Source organism: Bos taurus, chromosome 10 (assembly GCF_002263795.3).
Source record: "Bos taurus isolate L1 Dominette 01449 registration number 42190680 breed Hereford chromosome 10, ARS-UCD2.0, whole genome shotgun sequence".
Lineage (NCBI taxonomy): Eukaryota > Metazoa > Chordata > Mammalia > Artiodactyla > Bovidae > Bos > Bos taurus.
In genome coordinates this window covers 18,986,434-19,011,017 of record NC_037337.1, presented here as the reverse complement: position 1 = coordinate 19,011,017, position 24,584 = coordinate 18,986,434, and the positions used below count along the sequence as shown (strand labels likewise).

Below are 24,584 nucleotides of genomic sequence, written 5' to 3'. Positions count from 1 at the left end.
TCTGAAGGTCATGGATCAAGGTGTAATTGTTACTTTCAGGTCATCTTATTTAAGAAAAACTTTTCATAAGCCTATAGTTGTCATAGAGAGTGATTCTTCTGATGGTTCTAGGAAAAGTCATTTGAAAAGCTTCTGGAAAGGACTCATCATTTTAGATGCCATTGAGAACATTTGTGATTCATGAGAAGATATCAAAAATTCACAGGAGTTTGGAAAAAGCAGATTACAACCCTCCTGGCTAACTTTGAGGAATTCAGTATTTCAGTAGAGGAAGTGAATGCAGATGTGATGGAAATAGCAAGAGGATTAGAGTTGGAATCCAAAAATGCGACTGAGTTGCTGCAATTTCATGTTAAAACCTGTAGATGAGCAGGTGCTTCTTATGGATGAGCAAAGAAAATGGTTTCCTGAGGTGGAATCTACTCCTGGTGAAGATGCTGTGAAGATTACTGAAATGACAATAGAGGATTTAGATTATTACATAAATGTAGTTGATAAAGCAGCAGCAGGGTTTGAGTGCATTGACTACCAATTTTGAAAGAAGTTCTGTGGGTAAAATGCTATCAAACAGCATTGCATGCTACAGAGAAATCATTTATGAAAGGAAGAGAGTTGATGCAGCAAACTTCATTGTTGTCTTATTTTAAGAAGTTGCTGTTGTCACCCCAGCCTTCAGTCACTGCCACCCTGATGATCAGCAGCAATCTGCATTTAGGGAAGAGCCTCCACCAGCAAAAAGATTACAACTCACTGAAAGCTTTTCAGATAGCTTTTTTTTTTAAGCAATAAAGTGTTTTTTAATTCAGGTATATACATTTTTTAGACATAATGCTATTGCACACTTAGTAGACTATATAGTGTAAATGTAACTTTTATATATAATGGGAAAGCAAAAAATCTTTGTGACTTTCTTTATTGTAATATTTCCTTTATTCTGGTGGTCTGAAACCAAAAACTGTAATGTCTCCAAGGTATGTCTGCATGTGATTATACATTAGTATGGTAATGAGTATATTTGTTTATAGAACATTTCAATTTTAAGTACTAAGAAATGAAAAAACCTGAGTACTAGCTCTTGAATACCACTTTTCCAGAGTCATTTTTCTAACATAACTTCAAAATGTTTAATAACTCTCTCCCCATGAGTAGCATGGGGAGAGTAGCAGTACACAAGTCAGTAATGTTTTCTCAAAGGACCCTACCTTGATAGTAGAATGTTCTTTCAAAATGTACTGATGAGTCTTTTGCTTTGAAGCTGTAGCAAAGCTAGGTTTTCATTTTTAAGTTGTACATTTTCCTGATTCTGTCCTTTGAGTTCTCTTGTTACTGAGTAATAAGTTATGATCTTGCTTGCTAAACTGCATAAACAGATCCCTGTGATAAAGTACATATAAAGAGAAAGGCCACTTCTTTTTTCTTGTTGAAAAATAACTTGGGAGAACTTGATAAAAAGTAAAAGCAACAATGCTTTTTTGCAAATTAAGTTTTATTAGCATATAGCTGCAAAACACTTCATTAAAAATATTTAGTTATTCCTTTTGATCTTTTTTTTTTTTTTAACCAAACTTCTCACTTAAAGGAAACTGTATTCCTGAACTCTGTTTCCTTCACCATAGTTTTTCCTCTGTAATTAGTCTCTTCTAACTCCGTCCAGTGAATAACATCATAAGCTTGCCTATCCTGAACCACACCCTCCTGACCACAGCAACCGTCTCACCACATTGTTTTTCTCTGTTAGCGTATACTTTTGAAGTAACTGCTTTGGGATAGGGCATAAAAAATATTAAATAATTTTCTTTATGAAAAATATAGCAATGTCTAATTGGTATTAAGTGCCAGTAATTCTTAATATGTATAGTTTTATTTTCACAATTTGTTATTTATCCCGACATCATTATTAATCCTTTCTCTGCTGATTTGAAATATCAATCGTAAATTATATATGTATATATTTTGCTCTTTTAGCCTTAATCTCTGTTTTACAAGATAATAGTTTTATTTCCTATCTCATAGAATTTCTGTTCAATTAGAATGAAGTAATGCATATCAAATTTATTTTTGGTGAAAACTATAAAAGGAAAATTTGAAGATTTTTTTCAAAAGCGAATATTTTGGTCCATTATATATATGTATACCTTTATATACAATTTTATATTTTATATGTTTTTACTTGACATTGTATTGTTCATCCCTTGCCATGTTTCTGCATGGTTGGTATTACAAGTATTCTTCACCATCCATATCTGTTTAATTCTTCAGTTTTGATAGTGAATTTGGATGTCTCGGTGGTACTGCCTTATTTGAATTTATTTGATTACCCAAGTGGATAGCAAATAGTATGATAGTGAAGGAAGTATCCAAAAATATATTCAAATATATTTGGCTCCTGAATTTAGATTGTGAGATTTTTTTGGATATGAGAAATTTGTATAATAAGGGATACCTATATATATATTTTTTTTGGGGGGATACCTATATTATCAAAGGATATTGTACTGAACCTACTGTAGTGGGTTCTTTTGGTCACAGAGAGTAGAAACCCAACTCGAAGTGGCTCAGGGAATAAAAAGGAATTGATTGGCACGCTTAAAAAGGCAATTCAGTGGTTGAGTTTATCAGAGACACAGCTAGATTCAGTGGCTCAGTGTTGTAAGGCCTTGCTGTGTGTTGAGTTAGTTCATTTCTTTAACTGCAGAGAGGCTTCTTCTGTGCATTCAGAGAAGATGCCTGCCAACAGCTCTAGATTTATATCTTAGGTTAGCAGTCCTAGTAGGAACAATAAATGCTTCTTTCCTAATAGTTACAGCAAATTTTCAGTAGATTGTCCCAATAAGCAGCCACTGTCGCTAAGGAGAATGGAATAAACTGGTTGGCCAGGCCTGTGTCTCGGCTAACTGGAGGATGAGGTCAGTCCATTCAAACTATGTCAAATGGCAAGGCAGGAGGTCTTCTGAGGAAAATCATAGTACTTTGACCAGAAGAAGCTACAGAGTACTTACTGATAAACCAATAGATGTCCACACACCTATGCTGTGGTGTGTCATACGATAACTCATTTCTTCCATCACCCTTTCTTAAGTTGAAATACTACAAGGTTTTTTTTCTTTTAGTACCAAATTTGGCTTTTAGTTGCTGTTGATCTACCAAAGGTTAAAATGGGGCTCTAACAGCCTGTCTAGTGATGAAGATCAGCTAATATGCACTCTTAACATATGTTAACCTGAAGAGCTATTTCATAACCCACCCTTTTACTCTTGTTTTTAAATTCTTCCAGAAAAAGTGTCATTTTTTTCTTTCCATAAGAGTTACCTGTCTGCCTTTGACTTAAATCTTAGTCTTGTTTACCAAAGAACCTTGGCTTATTAGACCTTCTTTTTTTTTTTAAGTTTTTGGTGTCTGCTTCTCTGTTTGATTCTATTTATAATCATAAAGGTGTGTTCTCAAGCCCTCTAACAAACATTTCACTCATATGTCTTCTCCTTTCTCCTATAGCAGATATGAGAACACCTGCCAGTCTACTTACTTGCCAGTCTGTCACTTCCTGTTTAACTTATTATAGTTCTTTTCTGTTTTCTGCTTTTCAGGGTCACCACTGATATCCAGGGACTTTTGTCTCAGGTGAAAACCTAGTATTACAGTATGTAAAAGCTAAAATGGGCTTAAGAGATATTTAACTCAACTTTCTTTTTCCATTTTGCTTGAAGTTATTTTGATTATACCAACTTTCTTTTGGCTAGAATTTACATGTATAGCTTCTTTTTTTTTTTTTAACTTTAGGTTCTGTATTCTCATATTATACACTTGTGTGTATTGAAATCAGCACATAGGTGGATTTTAAAAACCTGCTTTGACAATCTTTTGTTTTCATTGGCGCATTCACACTTAATAATTTAGTTACTTATATTTAGTTTGCTTTCTGTTTGTTCTGTCTGTTCTAAATGCCTCTGTTGCCCTCTTTTGAATAGATTATTTTTTATCATCCCATATTTTCATTCTATTAGTTGTGAAGTTATGTTTTTATCCTTTTTTTTTTTAGTTGTTATCCTAGAATAGGGGTCGGCATCTTTTTCTAGAATAGGGGTCGGCATCTTTTTCTTTTAAGGGACACATAATAAACATTTTCAGTTTTATGGACTATATTGGTCTCTGTCATAATTGTTCAGTTCTGCCAGTACAGTACAAAAGCATTCATAGGTAATAGGTAACAGTGTAAATTGTAGAGGACTAGATGTAATCAACCAGACAAATGAGCACTGGTTTGAGATCAAAAATTGGGAGAATATTTTTGTCTTTAAAGTGAGATAGTGGAAGAGGAACTGTAAGAGTGATTCATAAAAAAAATAATGAACCTATCAGGAAGATTATAAGAAAAATATTTGTAATGTGAGGGCTGTTTTTAGAATGAGAGGATGGCCACCTTAGTCAAATGCTGCAGTGTGGTGTGTTAAGATGAGGTTTGAGAAAAAACCCTTGGATTTGACAGCTTTGTGGTCATTGGTGACATCTTTCAAAAACATTGGCAGTAGCTTGCTATGTGGAAAGAGTGGTCAGGGAGTGGAAAGTGGAAATATAGACCGTCGATTCCCAAATGCTATTCTCTGGACCAGCAACAAAAGAATCGCTTTGTTTTCCCAACCTCAGAACCATTTTGAGGCTTAGAAATGTATATTTTTAAAATGTTTCCCAGATGATTCTGATAAACACTCATGGCTTGCTGTCAAGATGTATTTATGAGTGATTTTTTAAAAAACATTTTGGGGGGGAGTGTGCTGCACAGCTTGTGGGATCTTAGTTCTCCATCCAGGTATTGAACTTGGGCCCTCTGCAGTGAAAGCATGGAGTCCTAACTTCTGGACCACCAGGAAATTTATGAGTGACATTTTGAGAGAACCCCTTTTTTCTAACACAAAGAAGTGACTGTGTAACAAAAAGAGATAACTGAATTGACATAAATGGGGCTCAAAATAAGGCAAACATTTCTATCTTGGAAAGAGAATGGAACACAGAGCAATGAGTAGGGCTTATGGCTGGGAGCTTTCAGGGAATGCAGCTGAGGTTTTGGCCTTTTTGAGATAATGCAGAAATGTCACTGGAATTGGACTAATCGTTGGTAACCACGAGTCCAGGGTAGGTGGGGCTCCTCTATTGAAAACAGTATTTCTGAGTTTGGTTCTGGGGCTGCCATACTATTCATCTTTATAGGTGAGTTATGCAGTATCCTTGGAGAAGGCAATGGCACCCACTCCAGTACTCTTCCCTGGAAAATCCCATGGACGGAGGAGCCTGGTAGGCTACAGTCCATGAGGTCGTTAAGAGTCGGACACGACTGAGCGACTTGACTTTCACTTTTCACTTTCATGCATTGGAAAAGGAAATGGCAACCCACCACAGTATTCTTGCCTGGAGAATCCCAGGGACGGGGGAGCCTGGTGGGCTGCCGTCTGTGGGGTCGCACAGAGTCGGACACGACTGAAGAGACTTAGCAGCAGCAGCATGCAGTATCCTGGAATAGTACAGGGAACAGCCTGTGTGACCATAAGGAGTAGCTTTGCTGCTTTCTGTTGCCAGAGGCCATAGTTTATATGAGGCTTTATTCCTAGGAATTCAGGAGAACACAAACATAGCTTTCCAACTAAAAACCTCCTGGCTTAAAACATAACTGTGCTGTTACTGTAGGTCAGATCTCCTTGTTTGAATAGACCAAATGTAAGAAAAATATTTATGAGATAACTGGGAAAATTAAATGTCAGTCGTATTAAAAATATTAATTTAAAGGTAATAGTATTGTAATAGTATTAATAGTATTGTGGTGGTGTTAAAAAAAAGTAGTAAATAATGGGTTCTTAGTAAATGTTGGTATGAAAAACAAGTCTTCCATCAAAAAGTGTACCTATAAAGCTAAATTCTCAAACTAATTAAGTCATCTAATGCTGAGAAAAATAAAATCAACAATCATAAGAGCAATTCACTCTGATCACATTAAAATATTATTCTGAAAAATATCCAGTTATGTAGAATGTTTAAGGAGGTAAGTAAACAAGTATTATCTCTTAATTGCAAAATTTAAATTGAAAAAAGATTGGATGAATATGAAAATAAGATAATCCTTAGCAGTGAAACAATGTGATTACAAAAAACAACAACATGGTGTTTATGAATGGGAAGTCAGTAGGATGTCAGTTTTTTTCAATATTGATCTATAAAATCCATCAAAATGCCGAAAAGTTTTTTCATTGTAGTTGATAAACTGATATTTAAATTTTTTATGGTGGTACATAGTTAAACTAACATTAAAGAGGAACAAATTGAGGTGATATGCCCTCCAGATATAAAGCTATACTAATTAAGATAGGCTTACTGTTGGTAAATAGACTAGTGAGAAAGATTACAGAGCCCAGAACAGATTGATACTTATATGGAATTAGCCACATGGCAGAGGTAGCATTATGAGTCAGTGAGGAAAGATTAGAATCTTCATTGTGGTGCTGGTTCAGTGGCTAATCTGAATTTGATTTGAAAATAATTATGAGCCCTGTCTTACAACATACATGAAAATAAGTTATGTATGCATTAAAGACTTAAATAAGGAAAGCAAAATTTTGGTCTTTTAGGAGAAAATATAGGATAATAACTTTATATCCTTAGGATAAAGGAAGATTTAGAAAAACTATACCAGGAGATAATAGTATATAGGTTTTAGAGCCAGACTGCCTGCTTCAAATCTCAACTTTATCACATTTGGTCAAGTTATGTAAAATGTATGTGTTTTCTCTTTTGTAAAAATGATGATAAAAACAATCCTCAGGGATGACTTGGGAGTTTTAAATTAAATAATTCATGTGCAATGCTTTGAAAAATGACTAGTACAAATAAACACATAATGAAAGTTAACTGCAATTGCTAATGTTGCTTATTAAAAAAGAAATAGTAACCTGTAAAGGGTTGATAAATTTATCAAAAATATAACTTCTGTACAACAGAAGGCAACATGAACAAAATAGAAGGATAAGCTACTGATTGGTAGCAGATATTTGTCACTCATTCAACTAAAAATTGAATATATGGGATATATAAAAAACTCATTCAAATTAATAATGAGAAAACAAATCAAAAAGGGGAAATTGAATAAACAATCATAGCCCCAATGGCAAATGATAGGATGTGTTACTACCCCTTCTCAGTGGTCATCAGGGAAATTCAATTTGAAGTACCGAAACAGCTTTTTACATTTCTTACATTGGCAGAAACTCCAGTCTGACAGTACTGACTTTTGGTTAGGAGGCAGAGAAACACAAGCTCTTCCTAGGTGACTGCAGTAGTCAGTTGATACAACTACTATGGAGAGCATTTTGTTAGTATCTAGTATAGTTGGAGAAGGCAATGGCACCCCACTCCAGTACTCTTGCCTGGAAAATCCCATGGTCGGAGGAGCCTGGTAGGCTGCAGTCCATGGGGCCGCTAAGAGTTGGAAACGACTGAGCGACTTCACTTTCACTTTTCACTTTCATGCATTGGAGAAGGAAATGGCAACCCACTCCAGTGTTCTTGCCTGGAGAATCCCAGGGACGGGGCAGCCTGGTGGCTGCCTTCTATGGGGTCACACAGAGTCGGACACGACTGAGGTGACTTAGCAGCAGCAGCAGTATAGTTGAAGGATTCTCTTGTTGTTTTCTTGGTTATAACTCCATCTAGTTTAATTTGTTTATCTGATCTCATCTTTTTACTGTTTTTACTTTCACTAATTTTTGCTTTGTTGGTAACACTCTTTCTTGATTTTGCTTTATCCATAAGAGCTTTTGGATATATGATGATTAGATTTATGTGATTGTTTTGTCCATCTCAATTCAGTGTTCAGTGAGGCTCTTTTTCATATGTAAAGAAAGAAGTTGGTTCTGATCCCAGGTACCTACCTCAGAAACATATGAGATAGTAGAGGACAAATTAATTATTATTTTTACTTTTGGGGTTTTGAATTACTAATATAACAAAACATTGAAAAAATTTTGGCTGCTTTAGAAGCGTCCAGGTTTGGACAATATATGAAATACTGGGATCTCAGTTAGACTGTTTTTAAGAACTGTTCCTATTCTAAGAGAAGAGTTGGGATTTTTTGTTCTAAAAGATATAATCAACATAATTGTTAAGCCTCTTTTTTGTGTAATATGACTTCTTAGTGTTTGACATCTTTTATGTTGCAGTTCTTTTGCCATGAAAATGATTTGTGCAATCCTGAACACATACCATCCATGCTGATGGGACAGGATCCAATATGAATATAAATGATGGAGGAAGACGACGCTTTGAGGATAATGAGCATACATTACGTATATATCCTGGGACAATTTCAGAAGAGACGATCTACTGCCCGATTCCTGCCAGAAAAAACTCCACGGCTGCTGAGGTGATTGACTCACTTATAAACAAGCTTCATCTTGACAAAACAAAATGTTACGTTCTAGCCGAGGTAAAAGAATTTGGTGGAGAAGAATGGATACTCAATCCAACAGACTGCCCAGTTCAGCGAATGATGTTATGGCCCCGAATGGCTCTGGAAAATCGCCTGAGTGGAGAGGACTACCGTTTTCTTCTGAGAGAAAAAAACCTCGATGGATCAATTCATTATGGTAGTCTTCAGTCATGGCTACGGGTAACAGAAGAACGTCGCAGGATGATGGAACGGGGTTTCCTTCCACAGCCTCAGCAGAAGGACTTTGACGATTTATGTAGCTTACCTGATTTGAATGAGAAAACTCTCTTAGAAAACCTACGAAATCGCTTTAAGCATGAAAAAATTTATACCTATGTTGGCAGTATTCTAATAGCTATTAACCCATTCAAGTTTCTTCCTATTTATAACCCCAAGTATGTCAAAATGTATGATAACCATCAATTGGGAAAACTTGAGCCTCACATATATGCTGTGGCTGATGTAGCTTACCATGCCATGCTTCAGCGCAAAAAGAATCAGTGCATCGTTATTTCAGGAGAGAGCGGTTCTGGAAAGACTCAAAGCACGAACTTTCTTATTCATCACCTCACTGCCCTCAGTCAGAAAGGATTTGCCAGTGGAGTGGAACAAATTATTCTTGGCGCTGGACCAGTACTTGAGGTAAGTGTATAGAAATAATTTTTCTTACTCTTAAACATATCTTAAAAAAAATTAAAATTTGTTAGATGTGAGAAAATGAAATAAAACTAAATAGAAGTATAGATATCATTTTTTAGTTACCAAGGAAAACTGGAAGATAGGAGACAGTGTGGAAGATCGAAAGATGTAACAGAGGCAGTATTTTTTCAAAGAGGAACTTTGGGCCATAGTGATGCAAAGGAAAGAGATAACTGGAATCAGATATATCCCCCTGTAAAGGGAGATAGCAGGGGCAGGACTCCTGTGTGTAACTGACTATGGTAACGGGTAGTTGGGGAAAATATTCTTTTCAATATATTTTTGTCTTTGCAGCTTTAAAATCTGTGCCTAGGATTGAAATTCTAAGGGTTCATCTTGGAAAATATAGAGACTATGGGAAAAATTTTTTAGTTATATTTTATAAGTAATATCATCAAGGGTAGAGAGGAAACAGAATACACTTTTTGTTTTAGAGCTTAAAAGAGAGTTAATATTACTTGTTTTGAAAGAGTTTTTGTGAGGTGTAATTGCACAGATTTAAAGTGTACAATTTGATAAATTTGTCGTATGTGTATACTCATTAAACCACCAACACAGTCAAGATACTAAACATATCCATTATCCCTAAAATTTTCTCGTATCCTTCTGCCATGCCTCTTTCTCACTTCTCCTTCTCCTCTTATCTACTAGAGACCTCTTACGTGCTTTCTGTCATTGTAGGTTAGTTTGTACATTTTACAGTTATATATAAATGGAATTGTGTAGTACATGCTATTTTATGTTTGACTTCTCTCACATGGTATAGTTACTTTGTGTGTGTGTCAACAATCCCTTTTGCTAAGACAGTATTCCATATTGCATTGTATGGGTTTACCACACTTGGTTTATTCATTCATATTTTGATGAACATGTAGGTTGTTTCCAGTTTTTGGTTATTATATGTAAAATAGTATGTTTTTGTGTGGACATAACCTGTTTTTTTTCTTGGGTAAATAGCTAGGAGTGGAATGACTGGATCATATCATGTATGTTTTTGTATTTTAGTTGCTAAGTCATGTCTGACTGTTTTGCCACCCCATGGACTGTGTAGCCCACCGGGCTCCTCAGTCCATAAATTTCCCAGGTAAGAATACTGGAACAAGTTGCCATTTCCTTCTCCAGGGAATGGTCCTGACCCAGGGATCGAACTGGCATCTCTTGCATTGGGAGGCAAATTCTTTACCACTGAGCCACCTGGCTAGCCTGGGTCCTATCATAGGTATATGTTTAACTTTTAAAGAAACTGCCAAACTTATGTATAAATTGTACATACTGTTTTACATTCCCACCAAGCAGTGTATACAGTTCGTGTTATTCCATATCCTTGCTAACCTTTGATACAGTCATCCTTTCTAATTTTAGCCTTCAAATAGGTATACAGTGGTATCTCATGATTTTAATGTGTATTCTATAATACATTCATGATGTGAACACCTTTTCATGTGTTTATTTGCCACTTATATTTCTTCTTTGGTCAAGTGTCTGTCAAAATCTATTGCCCAACTTGTTATTGTTGTGTTTAGAGAGTTCTTTGTGTATGCTGCTAAGTCGATTCAGTCGTGTCCGACTCTGTGCGACCCCATAGATGGCAGCCCACCAGGCTCCCCTGTCCCTGGGATTCTCCAGGCAAGAACACTGGAGTGGGTTGCCATTTCCTTCTCCAATGCATGAAAGTGAGAAGTGAAAGTGAAGTCGCTCAGTCGTGTCCGACTCTTAGCGACCCCATGGACTGCAGCCTACCAGGCTCCTCCGTCCATGGGATTTTCCAGGCAAGAGTACTGGAGTGGGGTGCCGTTGCCTTCTCCATTCTTTGTGTATACTGGGTGCAAATCTGTTATCAGACATGTGTTCTGAAAATATATACATATCTTCTCCCAGATTTAACCCTCTCTTTTATAGAATTTAAATTTTAAAGTTTTCATAATGAAGTAGGTTGATTTACAGTGTTGTATTAGTTTCTGGTATACTGGAAAGTGATTCAGTTATATATATCCCTGGTGGCTCAGATGGTAAAGAATCCACCTGTGATGCAGGAGACCTGGGTTCAATCCCTGGGTTAGGAAGATCCCCTAGAGGAGGCATGACAACCCACTCCAGTATTCTTGCCTGGAGAATCACATGGACAGAGGAGCCTGGTGGGTTCCATGGGGTCGCACAGAGTCAGACACAACTGAGCAACTGAGCATGCACGCACACACACTCTTTTTCGAATTCTTTTCCATTATGGTTTTTTATAGGATATTGAATATGATTCTTTATATATAATTATAAATCAGATAATCATATACATATTATAACCATATAATATGATTATACAGTCGGACCTTGTTGTTTATCTGTTTTATATGTAGTACTGTGTTTCTGCTAACCCCAAAGTCCTAATTTGTCCCTCTTTCACCCCCTTTTCCCTTGGGTAACCATAAGTTTGTTTTCTAGGTCTGTGAGTCTGTTTCTTAGCAATGAAAAGCTTAAGAAAGAAATCATGCCTAGGACCAGATGGATTCACTGATGTATTCTACCAAACATTTAAAGAAGAATTAACACAAATCCTTCAAAATTCTTCCAAGAAATAGAACAGGAGGGAGGAAAAGTTTCTAATTTTACAAGGTCCAAAATATTTCACTGATACTAAAGTTAGACAAAGACACCACAACATAAGAAAACTACAGACCAGTATCCCTTGAAACAGAGAAATTCTTAAGGAAATACTAGCAAACAATTCAGCAAAATATAAAAGAAGTATTATGGTAAAGTAGGATTTATATTAAGGAATGAAAGATTGGTTAAACAATATAAAAATAAATGCAGTGTTAAACATTAGTAGACTAAAGGACAAAAGCTACACCATTATCTGAATAGATAGCAGTAAAAGCATTTGACAAAAACACCACCTTTTCATGATTAAAACAAGCAAACAAAAAAAAGACACTCTCAACAAACAGAATAAGAAGGAACTTTCTCAGTCTGATTAAGAACACCTATTTATAAAAATATAGGTTAAAAACATACTTAATAGTAATGCTTTGGTCAGAAAGAAGATACAGATGTCTGCTCTCACCATTTCTTTTTTCTTCTCTTTCTTTTATTGAAGTATAGTTGATTTGCAATGTTGTTTTAGTTTCTGGTTTACAACACAAAGTGATTCAGTTACATATATATACACACACACACACACATATGTACACATACTCTTTTTCATATTCTTTTCCATTATAGGTCATTACAAGATACTGAATATAGTTAATTCCCTTTGCTATACAGTAGGACCTTGTTGTTTATCTGTTTACATATAATAGTGTGTATCTGCTAAGCTCAAATTCGAATTAATCCCTCTCCAACCCCTTTCCCCTTTGGAAACCAAATATTTTCTATGTCTATGTCTGTGAGCCTGTTTGTTTCATAAATAAGTTTATTTGTGTCATATTTTAGATTCTACATATGAAATCTATGGAATTTTCTTTCTCTTTCTGATTTCACTTAGTATAAAACCTCTAGGTCCATCTATGTTGTTGCAGAAGGCATTATTTTATTCTTTTTTATGGCCGAGTATTGTTCCATTGTTTATGTATCAGTTCAGTTCAGTCTCTCAGTCGTGTCCAACTCTTTGCAACACCATGGACTGTGGCACGCAAGGCTTCCCTGTCCATCACCAACTCCTGGAGCTTGCTTAAACTCATGTCCATCGAGTCGGTGATGCCATCCAGCCATCTCATCCTCTGTTGTCCCCTTCTCCTACTGCTTTCAATCTTTCCCAGCATCAGGGTCTTTTCCAGTGAGTCAGTTCTTCGCATCAGGTGGCCAGACTGTTGGAGTTTCAGCTTCAGCATCAGTCCGTCCAATGAATATTCAGGACTGATTTCCTTTATGATTGACTGGTTTGATCTCTTTGCAGTCTGAGGGACTCTAAAGTCTTCTCTAGTACCACAGTTCAAAAGCATCAATTCTTTGGCACTCAACTTTCTTTTTGGTCCAACTCTCACATCCATACATGACCATAGCCTTGACTAGATGGACCTTTGTCATCTAAGTAATGTCTCTGCTTTTCAATACACTGTCTAGGTTTGTCATGGCTTTTCTTCCAAGGGTCAAGCATCTTTTAATTTCATGGCTGCAGTCACCATCTGTAGTGATTTTGGAGCCCAAGAAAATGAAGTCTGTCACTGTTTCCATTGTTTCCCCATCTATTTGTCATGAAGTGATAGGACCGGATGCCATGATCTTTGTTTTTTGAATGTTGAGTTTTAAGCCAGCTTTTTCACTCTCCTCTTTCACTTTCATTAAGAGGCTCTTTAGTTCTTCTTTGCTTTTTGCCATAAGTGTGATATTTTCTGCATAGCTGTGATTACTGATATTTCTCCCAGCAATCTTGATTCCAGCCTGTGCTTTATCCAGCCCTGCATTTCGCATGATGTACTCTGCATATAAGTTAAATAAGGAGGGTGACAATATACAGCTTTGACATGTTCCTTTCCCAATTTGGAACCAGTCCGTTGTTCCATGTCTGATTCTAACCATTTCTTCTTGATTTGCATACAGATGCCACATCTATATCCATTCATCTGTCCGTGGACATTTAGGTTGTTTCCATGTCTTGGCTCTTGTAAATAGTGCGACTGTGAATATAGGGGTGCATGTATCTTTTCAAAATAGATTTTTCTCCTGATATATGCTGAACAGTGGGATTGGTGAATCATATGGCAGTCTACTTTTGATGGGAAAAAGGCTGCTCTCAGTGAGTGATGACTTCTTGTTAGGTCAAATAAAGATAGCCCTTTGAATGAGGTTTTCTAGGAAAATGCCAAATAGGTCAAATTGTGACGATTATCTGTGGGACAAGGCTTTGACTTTAACTCTAGTCTGATCTTTCCAGTGGTTTCTATGTGAGACTGCTTTTTGAAAACTGTAATTGTAGGGCGTTGGTTTTCTTTTCAATGTGGAGCTAGGGAGAGGGAATTGGTAATCAGGTAAGTTAAAATGCCATCATCGCTTGCTTTTCTTACTGAAATCCAGCTGTTTTCCTTGATTAAATATTATTCTTATAAGGGATTACTCTAAGCCTTTCATTAACTTCCAGAATCATCAAAAAGTTGATTTTGACAATTTTTGTTAGTCTTATTTCTTTTATGAAGGGGAGAGGGATTTCAGAGACCTTTACCATTTTCTCTGATCTCATCCTTAGTAATCTTTTCAAGAGACCTAAGTAATAAAATGTATTTTATATATTTACTCCTTTAGTTACTATTTCTGCTGTTTTCATTCCTTACATTGATCTGTATTTGAACATGGTATCATTTTCCTTCTGCACGAAGGATTTCCTTTGTTTCTTTTAGTGTGGGTTCACTGTGATGAATATTTTCACATTTGTATATCTGAAATTGTCTTTTATTTGCTTTGTTTTTTAATGTTTACTTTTAAAAGTAGAGATTAAAATTTAAAAATACCGTTATAGTAGAATTGTATAAATGATAAAACACACTAATTTGTGTAGTCATCTGTATGCAGTAAGGATGCAGAGTAGTTCCACTATCCTTGTAAAACTCCCTGATGCTTTTCCTTATTTTCATGCCCTCTGCCCTTCCATACTCCCATTAACTTGTGGAGACAATTTGTTTGTTCTTCCTTCTTTTTTTTTTTAATGTCATATTAATGAAAACATACAGTATGTAATGTTTTAAGACTGCCTTCTTTCATTCAGCAGTATGTATTGAAGATTTCGTTTAAGTTATTGAATATGTGAGTTCAACCATGGGTTCTTAAATTTCAATTTTATTGAGATATAACTTGAAATAGTATATAGCCACTTAAAATGTATGATTTAGTCATTTTTGATAAATGCATATGCCAGGTAACCACCATCATAGAATCAAGTTATAGAATATTTTCATTACCCCTTGTGTCCCTTTTCTAGATATTTCCCACTCCTACCCCATTCCCAGATAATCTGCTTCTTGTTACTCTTGCTTTGCCTTTTCTAGAATTTTATATTATAATATGTACTCTTGTGTGTTCTTTCATAGCATAACGTTTAATATTTATCAATGTTGACATCTGTATCAGTAGTTTCATCTTTATTGCTAGGTAACATTTCATTGCATGGTACATACTTAGTGTATATACTTACATGGTATATACTTAAGTATAATCCATTGCATGGATTGTAACTTAGGAAGCTTATATTTTTTTTTATTCTTTCTAAAATAGTATTGTAGTTGTTTTAAATTTAAATTTATTTATTTTAATTGGAGGCTAATTACTTTACAATATTATATTGGTTTTGCCATACTTCAACATGAATCCGCCACAGGTGTACACGTGTTCCCCATCCTGAACCCCCCTCCCACCTCCCTCCCCGTTCCATCCCTCTGGGTCATCCCAGTGCATCGGCCCCAAGCATCCTGTATCCTGCATTGAACGTGGACTGGTGATTCATTTCTTACATGATATTATACATGTTTCAATGCCATTCTCCCAAATCATCCCACTCTCTCCCTTTCCCACAGAGTCCAAAAGACTGTTCTATACATCTGTGTCTCTTTTGCTGTCTCACATACAGGGTTATCATTACCATCTTTCTAAATTCCATATATATGCGTTAGTATACTGTATTGGTGTTTTTCTTTCTGGCTTACTTCACTCTGTATAATAGGCTCCAGTTTCATCCACCTCATTAGAACTGATTCAAATGTATTCTTTTTAATGGCTGAGTGTATATACTCCATTGTGTATATGTACCACAGTTTTGTTTTAAATAGGCAAAATACAGTATAGTATATTGCATGATGAAACTTTATTTCATCTATACTATTCTAAATTATAATTGTTTTGATGTAATTATTCTTTTCCTAGCCTGTTATTTCAGTTTAGCAAGATTTTAAAATGTATATATGTATTAAATATATATTATAATAAATGTATTAAGAAAATTTGCTGGCACAGGAATGTGAAAGTGAAATCTGATTTGTAATGAGCAATAAGTTTTTATAATTAAGACTTATTTTACTCAGTAGCATAAAATGCAATCTACTTGACTTTATTACAAATATTAGTTACTTTACCTGAAGTATGAGAGCCTGAAGCTATAAGTGAATTGCTTTTCTAGTATCTCTTTAGCACTTTTTTCTTGTTGAGATGATCTAAGGATATTCCATTTTAAAAAATAGAATTATTTATTTTGACAGGCCTTTGGAAATGCAAAGACAGCTCATAATAACAATTCAAGTCGTTTTGGCAAGTTTATTCAAGTAAATTACCAAGAAACAGGCACTGTACTTGGGTAAGTAGCAGTATCAGGCTTTGGAGATGTTTAAATGTTTGCCGTTGCCCCTTTATAAACCATAGGTTTTTCGTTTGCTCTTTAATGAAAATAGTGACATTAGTATTTACATTAAATTTTTTTTCTCAATTTTTTTTTCTTTTGGAAAAGTTCAAACCTGAGGAAAGTTCTAAGAATAGCGTACCATCCATCCACCCGTACTTAGATTTATAAATTGTTAACAACTATATGCATTTGCTTTATCTTTCTTTGTTATGCATATATTCATTTTAAAAAAATTGTCTTTGAGTAAATTGGGTACATAACTTGACCCCTTGAAATAATTACTGTATTTCCTAAAGCAGCCACAATGACATTTTCCTGTATACTATTTTATACTCAGGGTATTTAATTTTGTCATAGTTACAGTTTTTGCTATTACAGTCTGTGATCAGAGTCCTCTGATTGTGCCAGCAGTATTCTTTTAATAGACTACTTTTAGAACAGTTCTAGATTAATGACAAAAATGAACAGAATAAGGAGTGTTCCCTTATGCCTCTTCACGCTATCCCCTAGTTTCGTCTGTTGATAATATCTTGAATTAGTGTGTTCCATTTGTTGTTCATTGAATGGGCTTTGATAAATGTATAAAGGTATAGTTTCACTGCCCTAAAAATCCTCTGTGCCCACGTGTTCATCCCTTTCTACCCACTAACCTTTGGCAGCCGCCGATCTTTTCACTGTTGTAATAGGTTTGCCTTTTCTAGAATGCCACATAATTGGAAATTATATAGCATATAGTCTTTACGGATTGCATTCTTTCTTCTTTAGCAATATATATTGAAGAATCTTCCATGTCTTTCATGGCTTGGTTTTATTGGATTAATAAATTTTGGAGTAATTAACATCTTTATTGTTTTTAGACATGTTTTTTAGCTTTTTATATTTCTTATTGAGTTTATTCCTAAATATTATGTTATTTTTAATGTTTTATTTTTATTAAAAGTGTGATTTTTCTCTTACATTATATCTTCTAAAACTGTACATTACTTGTATGTGTTAGTTGCTCAGTTGTGTCCGAATCTTTGTGACCCCATCAACTGTAACCTCCCATGCTCCTCTGTCCATCGAATTCTCCAGGCAAGAATACTGGAGTGGGTAGCCATTCCCTTCTCCAGAGGATCTTTCTGACCCAGAAATTGAACCCAGATCTCCTGCACTGCAGGCAGATTCTTTACCATCTGAGCCACCAGGGAAGCCCCAATTACTTCTATTGATTTGTATATTAATTTTATATCTTACTATCTTGCTGAATTATTATTTGTATTAGTTTTACTGTTGATTGTTTCTCTTACCATTTCTAGGTTTATTATATTATCTACTAAAATAGTTTAACTTTATTTTCTGTTCCTATATCTCTGATTATTTTCTATCTTGTTTGATTACATACCTGCTAAACTATGATAATATTTTTCTAGATACTTGTGTGAATGCCTTTACTTTTCTTCACTAAGTAGAATATTGGCTTTTCAGGACATATTATCATGTTAATGAATTCAGCATTGATTTTAATTTTCTTTGAGTATTTTTGTCAGTAATGGCTACTGAATTTTATTAAAGGCCTTTTTGGCATCCATGGAAATTAGTCTGATCTTCACCCTTGAATTTATTAGTATTATCATTATTTTCCCAACATTGGATCATTTTGCATTCCTGAGAAAAGATTCTCATTTGATCAATACAAAGACACAAACACCCACAGATGTACACATACAGACATATTTTTATACGTACATATGTAAACTGGTTGTTGTGTTGTGTGCTAGTTTTTATTTATGATTTTTATATCCATATTAGTAAGTACTGTGTACTCACTCTCTATGGGAGTTCTTCCTTACATCCTGTTTCCTTCTTGAATTGAATCATATGTGTCTCTCTTTTTACATTTATAATATTCTGGTCATTGCTCTATAATAAATCCTGTCAGCTCAGTATCAGCCCCTTGAAAACAGGTAGTATATCACTTGAAAACAGGTAGTGTATCACTTATTTCTGTATCTGAACAGTGCTTACACAGTGCCCAATTAATGAGTGCTTACTGAGGAAATTGGCAAGCTATAAACACATTTATTCCAGGATGTGGCAACAGCATGGGTATGTAAAGAAAGTATATCTTTGAGCCTTATTTAGTAGGCTAGCCAAAGTATAATATTTGAAAGAATGTACTCAGAGGTTAAAGTGTCTGCCTCCACTGCGGGAGACCCGGGTTCAATCCCTGGGTTGGGAAGATCCGCTGGAGAAGGAAATGGCAACCCACTCCAGTATTCTTGCCTGGAGAATCCCATGGACGGAGGAGCCTGGTAGGCTACAGTCCGCGGGGTCGCAAAGAGTCGGACACGACTGAGCGACTTCACTTTCACTTTCACTGTGGTATTGAGCCTGGAAATAAAGTAAAGTCTGTGTCATTGTAGGGTCTTGAGTGCCATGTTTTGAACTCCTGACTTTATTTTACTTTATGGAAAGTTAAAAAAAAATAAGAGTTTATGAATTTAACATGGATAACACTAACAATGTCCATAACACAATTATAATGGTAAATATACTCTGGAAGGCAGCTATGCTCACCACTGTACCATCAATGATAGTGGAAAATGTACTCTGAATAGTATTCTTTAGACTTTTGCATCTTTTCTAATAAAATATTTGTCTACCTTATATTAGGCTTTTATTATTTATATCAACCAATTCTATTTTTATTCTAGTGCCTATGTTGAAAAGTATCTACTGGAGAAGTCTAGACTCGTTTATCAAGAGCATAATGAACGGTACATATTTTAATTTGTGTAATTGAGATTGTAATTAAATTGAGTGTAACACTTGTATCATACAGATTTGACTTCTCAGATCTTTGTGTATTATGAGTTTTAATTCAGTTTATACCATGCATAGCTTTACATATAATTGCTATTTCTGTCATGGGAAGACTACTGTACTTTTTGAAGATGCTGTGAGATATTTTTAACGACTATATAGAATTGCTGTCTTTTCTAAATTCTAGGAAGACTAACAGAACAGGAAAATAGTGGTGTCTTAAGTGGTATCTCTTGATTTGTTTTTGGATCTTTTGCCATGTCTTAGTGTTCTTTCTCTAATTTGAGAAAAGTTTTTAATGAAGCTCTTAGCTTTATTATAATCTTTGAGGTATATGGAATTTCAGAGATGATATATATGTAACTTCCTTTAGATGAGGAAGCCAAATATCAGAGAGATAAATGATTTGCTTCATGTTACAGTGAGACAAAATGAAGAGCCAGACTTTGAAGTTAAGCAAGCCTACATTTCAAGTATTGGATATGCCTTTGGCATCTCACCTAACTTCTCTGCTTCTTAGATACTTTTTCCTATTTTGTAAATGGAAAACTATCCTTTAGTTGTTTAGAAGATTAAATGAAATAATGTTTATGAGAGGCTTAGTGTAGTCCTTTTATATAATAAAGGTTCATTAAGCATTATCCTATGTTACTTTCTCTATACTTTGTGTTGTTAGTGTTGTACAAATGTTTATAATAGTAGACTCATCAGTATGGATTTATAGTTGTTGCTTTTTGCCAATGTCTAGTTGGAGGGGAAAAAGCCTTACAAACAACACAGACATTTATACTACCTTTTACAATATTTACCTATGTAGTTACTGTTACTGATACTATTTATTTCTTCATGCTTAATTGAATCTTATCTTCTTTAATTTCAGCCATAAAAGCTCCTTTTAGCATTTTTTATGGGGTCCATCTGTTAGCTGTGAAGTATTTAGTTTTGATTTATCTGGGAATATCCTAATTTCTTCTTTTTTTTTTGAGGATAGTTTTGCTGGATATATAATTCTTGATTTTTTTTTTTTTCTTTTAGTACTTTGAATCTGTTTTCCTTTCCATGGCTCTTGATGAGAAATCAGGTGGTAATCTTACATTAGGATCCCTTGATGAGGCATTTCTCTCATGGTGCTTTGAAAATTTTGTCTTTGTCTTTTAATAGTTTTAATTTGTCCAGATGTGGATCTCTGAGTTTTTCTCTCCTGGAGTTCATTAAGTTTCTTAGATGTAGAGCTTAGTGTTTATCATCAAATTTGGGGGGACTTTGGTCATTATTTTTTTCAAATATTCTTTCTCTTCTTTTCTTCTGCTTTTGGCACTCCCATTGTGCATATACTGGTGTTCCATATTGTGCATTTGTTGGTGTCTGTTTAATGGTGTCCCACAAAGCCTTGAGACTGATAATTTTTCTTTCTCTTCCTCAGACTAGCTAGCTTTAACTGACCTTTTTTCAAGTTCACTGATTCTTTCTTCTGCCTACAAATCTTCTGTTGAGCTCCTCTAGATAGGTTTTCATTTTATTATATTTTTCAACCCTAGAATTACTTTCTGATTATTTTTTATAATTTGTCTATTCATCTATAGCTTCTATTTGACGAGACATCATTCTCATGCTTTAGTTCTTTAAACATGGTTTTCTTTAGTTTTTTGAATGTATTTAAAACAGCTAATTAAAAGTCCTATCTAGTAAGTTAGTCTCCAGACTGCCTCAGGAACAGTTATTATTGATTGTTTTTCTCCTTTGTATGTGTTACAGTTTCTGGTTTCCTTGTATGATTTAAATTTTTGTTGAAAATTGGACATTTAGAATAATAATTGGACTTTAAAAATAATCATTTGGGAGCTGTAGATACGAGTTCCTCCCCCTCCTAGGATTTGTGGTTGTTAATTTTGTTCCTGCTGTTTGTGAATTTTCTGAGCTAATTTGAAGTCTAACTTTTTTTCGAGTTTAGCCATTTAAATACCTGCTTGGTTAACTTGTTTTTTAGTCACTAAGTTGTGTCTGCCTCTTCTGCTACTCCATGGACTGTAACCTGCCAGATTCCTCTGTCCATGGGATTTCCCAGGCAAGAATACTGGAGTGGGTGGCCATTTCCTTCTCCAGGGGATCTTCCCTACCCAGGAATCAAATTCACGTCTCTTGCATTGGCAGGAGGATTCTTTACCACTGAGCCACCAGGGAAGCCCTTGGTTAGCTTCTCAGTGGTAGTTGGTCAGCCGTGTCCAAATCTTTGTGATCCCATGGGCTGTAGCCTGCCAGGCTTCTCTGTCCATGGAATTCTCCAGGCAAGAATACTGGAGTGCTTAGCCATTTCCTTCTCCAGGAGACCTTCCTGACCCAGGGATTGAACCTGGGTCTTATGCTTTGCAGGCAAATTCTTTACCGTCTGAGCCACCAGGGAGTGATTGAACAGAGAGTTCCATAAATGGTTGGTAACAGTAAGTCTTCTAGTGTTTGTTTCAGGGACCATGACTTTTAACTCCTAGGCAGGCATTTTATAATTCTGCCTTAGTCTTTACTTCCTGCTTGTGGAGATCTTCAGAGTTAGTGATAGGTGAGAGCTTAGTATTTCCTCTTGTCTTTGCTGAGTAGACATGCAGCCCTGGGCATGGGCACAACTTTATGCATGCCTATGGCCTTCTAGATTCCCAGGAACTCATTGGAGCTTTTTAAAGCCTCTGTGGATGTCTCATTTCCCAGCATTTCTCTTTAAGTTGTTTGGTTAGCTTACAGTTTGCCCTAATATTTATTCATCGGTTCAGGCAGCTGATACATTCAAAAAAATTGCCACTAATTGTTTCTTACAAATGTCTCTGAAACAAAGATTTTCATACTGGGGTAGTAACTCCGAATCGTATCAAATAAAGACATCAATAGTAATGAAAGTGACTTCATCCATGGAACTACCAGACAGTTCAAATAATGATATTTTTCAGGGAATGAGGTTCTAAAAGAACTTCACCCCTGTTCTGCCCTCTTCTGGAAGCTGCCAGACTTCTGGTGTCCACCTCAGTTGTAAGCTGTGGGTATTGAAAGCTATATGTATCTGGTAAGCAGGAGATGGAATAGGGCAAGTTAAAAGGCCACCAAGGTTCTGTTTATACTGAAATTCAGCTCTTTTTCTTGTATAAACACTCTCTAGATTGCTTTACATTTTTGGTTGATTTCTAGAGTTGATTCTGACAAATTTGTTAGTTTTCTAATTGGTCTTGTGGAGGGAATTTTTAGAGGTCTTTAGTGTATTGCTGCCTTCACCTTTGTCTTTTGATTCAGCATACAAAACATTATCTTATTTTGTAGTACTTATTATTTGGCCATCCCTTGTGGCTTGTGTAATCTTAGTTCACCTACGAGGGACTGAACCTGTGTCATGGCAGTGAAAGCACTGAGTCTTAACTACTAAACTGCCAGAGAATTCCCTTGTAGTATTTCAGTAGAGTTTATCACCTTTGTATTAAAAAGATGAAGCAAAGCTGAAACCGTTTATAAATTAATTTCTTTTTCTTGTTAAATGATAACCATAGACCATGTTCATTATAAAACCATACTTCTTTGTTTCCAACAGGAACTATCATGTATTTTATTACCTTCTGGCAGGAGCAAGTGAAGAAGAGAGATTAGCATTCCATCTTAAACAACCAGAAGAATATCATTATCTCAATCAGGTGAGAGTTCATGAATATCATTTTGAAATGTAAGGCATTATTAAATTTTAGCTCTTGAGAAAAGTTTTTTCCCTAGTACTCTGTTTTTGCAACCTGGTTGGTCGTGGCTGTTAACTAGCATTTTCATGTATACTATCTAAAAATTTATGTGATGTACTTCTCAAATGTAAAAATTATTTTTATTCTTATATGAATCATAAAAGATAGTTATGTAGTTATGTGCCTTTTGCTTTTTGTGAGACTCTTTGGGAGAATAATAAACTGTTTATAGATACCTCTAATTTAGAAAAATGGTTGACACTTTTCAATAAGTAAAGTGATTTACCTTTTACAGACCAGAGCATGTTAAATGTTACTAATGATTAATGCTTGCCCTAACAAAGGATTACTGAAACTTGTATTTGCATGTTTTGAAGCCTAATATATATACCTCTTTGCATGATATTATATAGTGACTTAGAGTATGATTATTTTTATAATTTAGTGATTATCCTATTAAATACTCAGTGTGAAAATTCATTAAAGGAAATGACTTAGAGAATTTGTGTTTTACCTTGAAACTTAAAAAATTCTCCCCTAAACTTCCATAATAAGGAGTAATTCTCACAACTTTTCATTGCATTGGTTTGTTCGATTTTATTTCTTATATTAACAAAAATTCTAGAATCAGTAATAATGAAATTGATCTGACAGTACATCATTTAGGTAACAGATTGTCTCCCCTCATTTTTAATTGTTTGAGGCAAGATGTAATGTCTGTGAAAAGAAATTCCTTTATGGTAATTTTAAAAGTTCTTCTGAGGGATATTAAATTGACACTTGGATGGTGGCTCAAAGATTGTAGTATGTATTTAGGGCTTTGAAAATAACATCTCACACTTTGTAAGATATAGAGCAGGCTGTATAACTGATATTTCATAATTTTGAAACTACATATTTATATAAGCCAACAATTCTGTTACTATAATGAGGATTTAAAAATTATTTAAAATATAACTTCTTGGTACAATATGAGGCATTTTTACTGTATTGAATTAAGTATATTAAAAAAAACATTGATTTAGCTTTCGAGTTTTTCCCCTTCCCTGTTTAAACTATTTGCCTTATATTGGGATGATAAAATATTTTCCTTCTGAAAAAATAGCAACTGCTGATAAAATAAACTGATGTGCATTTGTGTAGCACGTCTGAATCTTTGCTGTCCCACAGACTGTAGCCCACCAGGCTCCTCTGTCCATGGGATTTCCCAGGCAACAATACTGGAGTGAGTTGCCATTTCCTTCTTCAGGGGATCCTCCCAAATCAGGAATCTTACATCTCCTGCATTGGTAGGCAAATTCTTTAGTGCTGTCCCACCTGGGAAAGCCCCTAAAATTAATACTAGAGAAATCTGGAGTTTATTGCTCCTCTTCCAGATCTTTTTGTAATTACTGGCCATATTATACATATTCTTATCTTAGGGTCAGTATTTGCAGACTATAGGACTCAACAGTTATTACAAATTTTAGAGTAACTGAACAATAGCAAATATGGATTGGTTATAATAATATATGACTCCCAGAATCTGAATGTTTATCTAGTTGTTTTCTGCTGCTATACAAAATAACTTTTCTTTGGATAATGGCGGTAC

General features: G+C 35.1%; 1 protein-coding gene across 1 annotated transcript in view; it reads left to right on the top strand.

Moving 5' to 3' along the window:
• Positions 1–24,584, top strand: part of MYO9A (myosin IXA) — a 388,889-nt gene that overhangs the window by 50,529 nt on the left and 313,776 nt on the right. The window contains 4 exon segments of the mRNA XM_024997927.2: positions 8,199–9,109; positions 16,345–16,439; positions 19,181–19,243; positions 22,855–22,954. Of these exon segments, the coding sequence (XP_024853695.1) occupies positions 8,270–9,109; positions 16,345–16,439; positions 19,181–19,243; positions 22,855–22,954 (1,098 nt within the window). The 5' untranslated portion in view covers positions 8,199–8,269.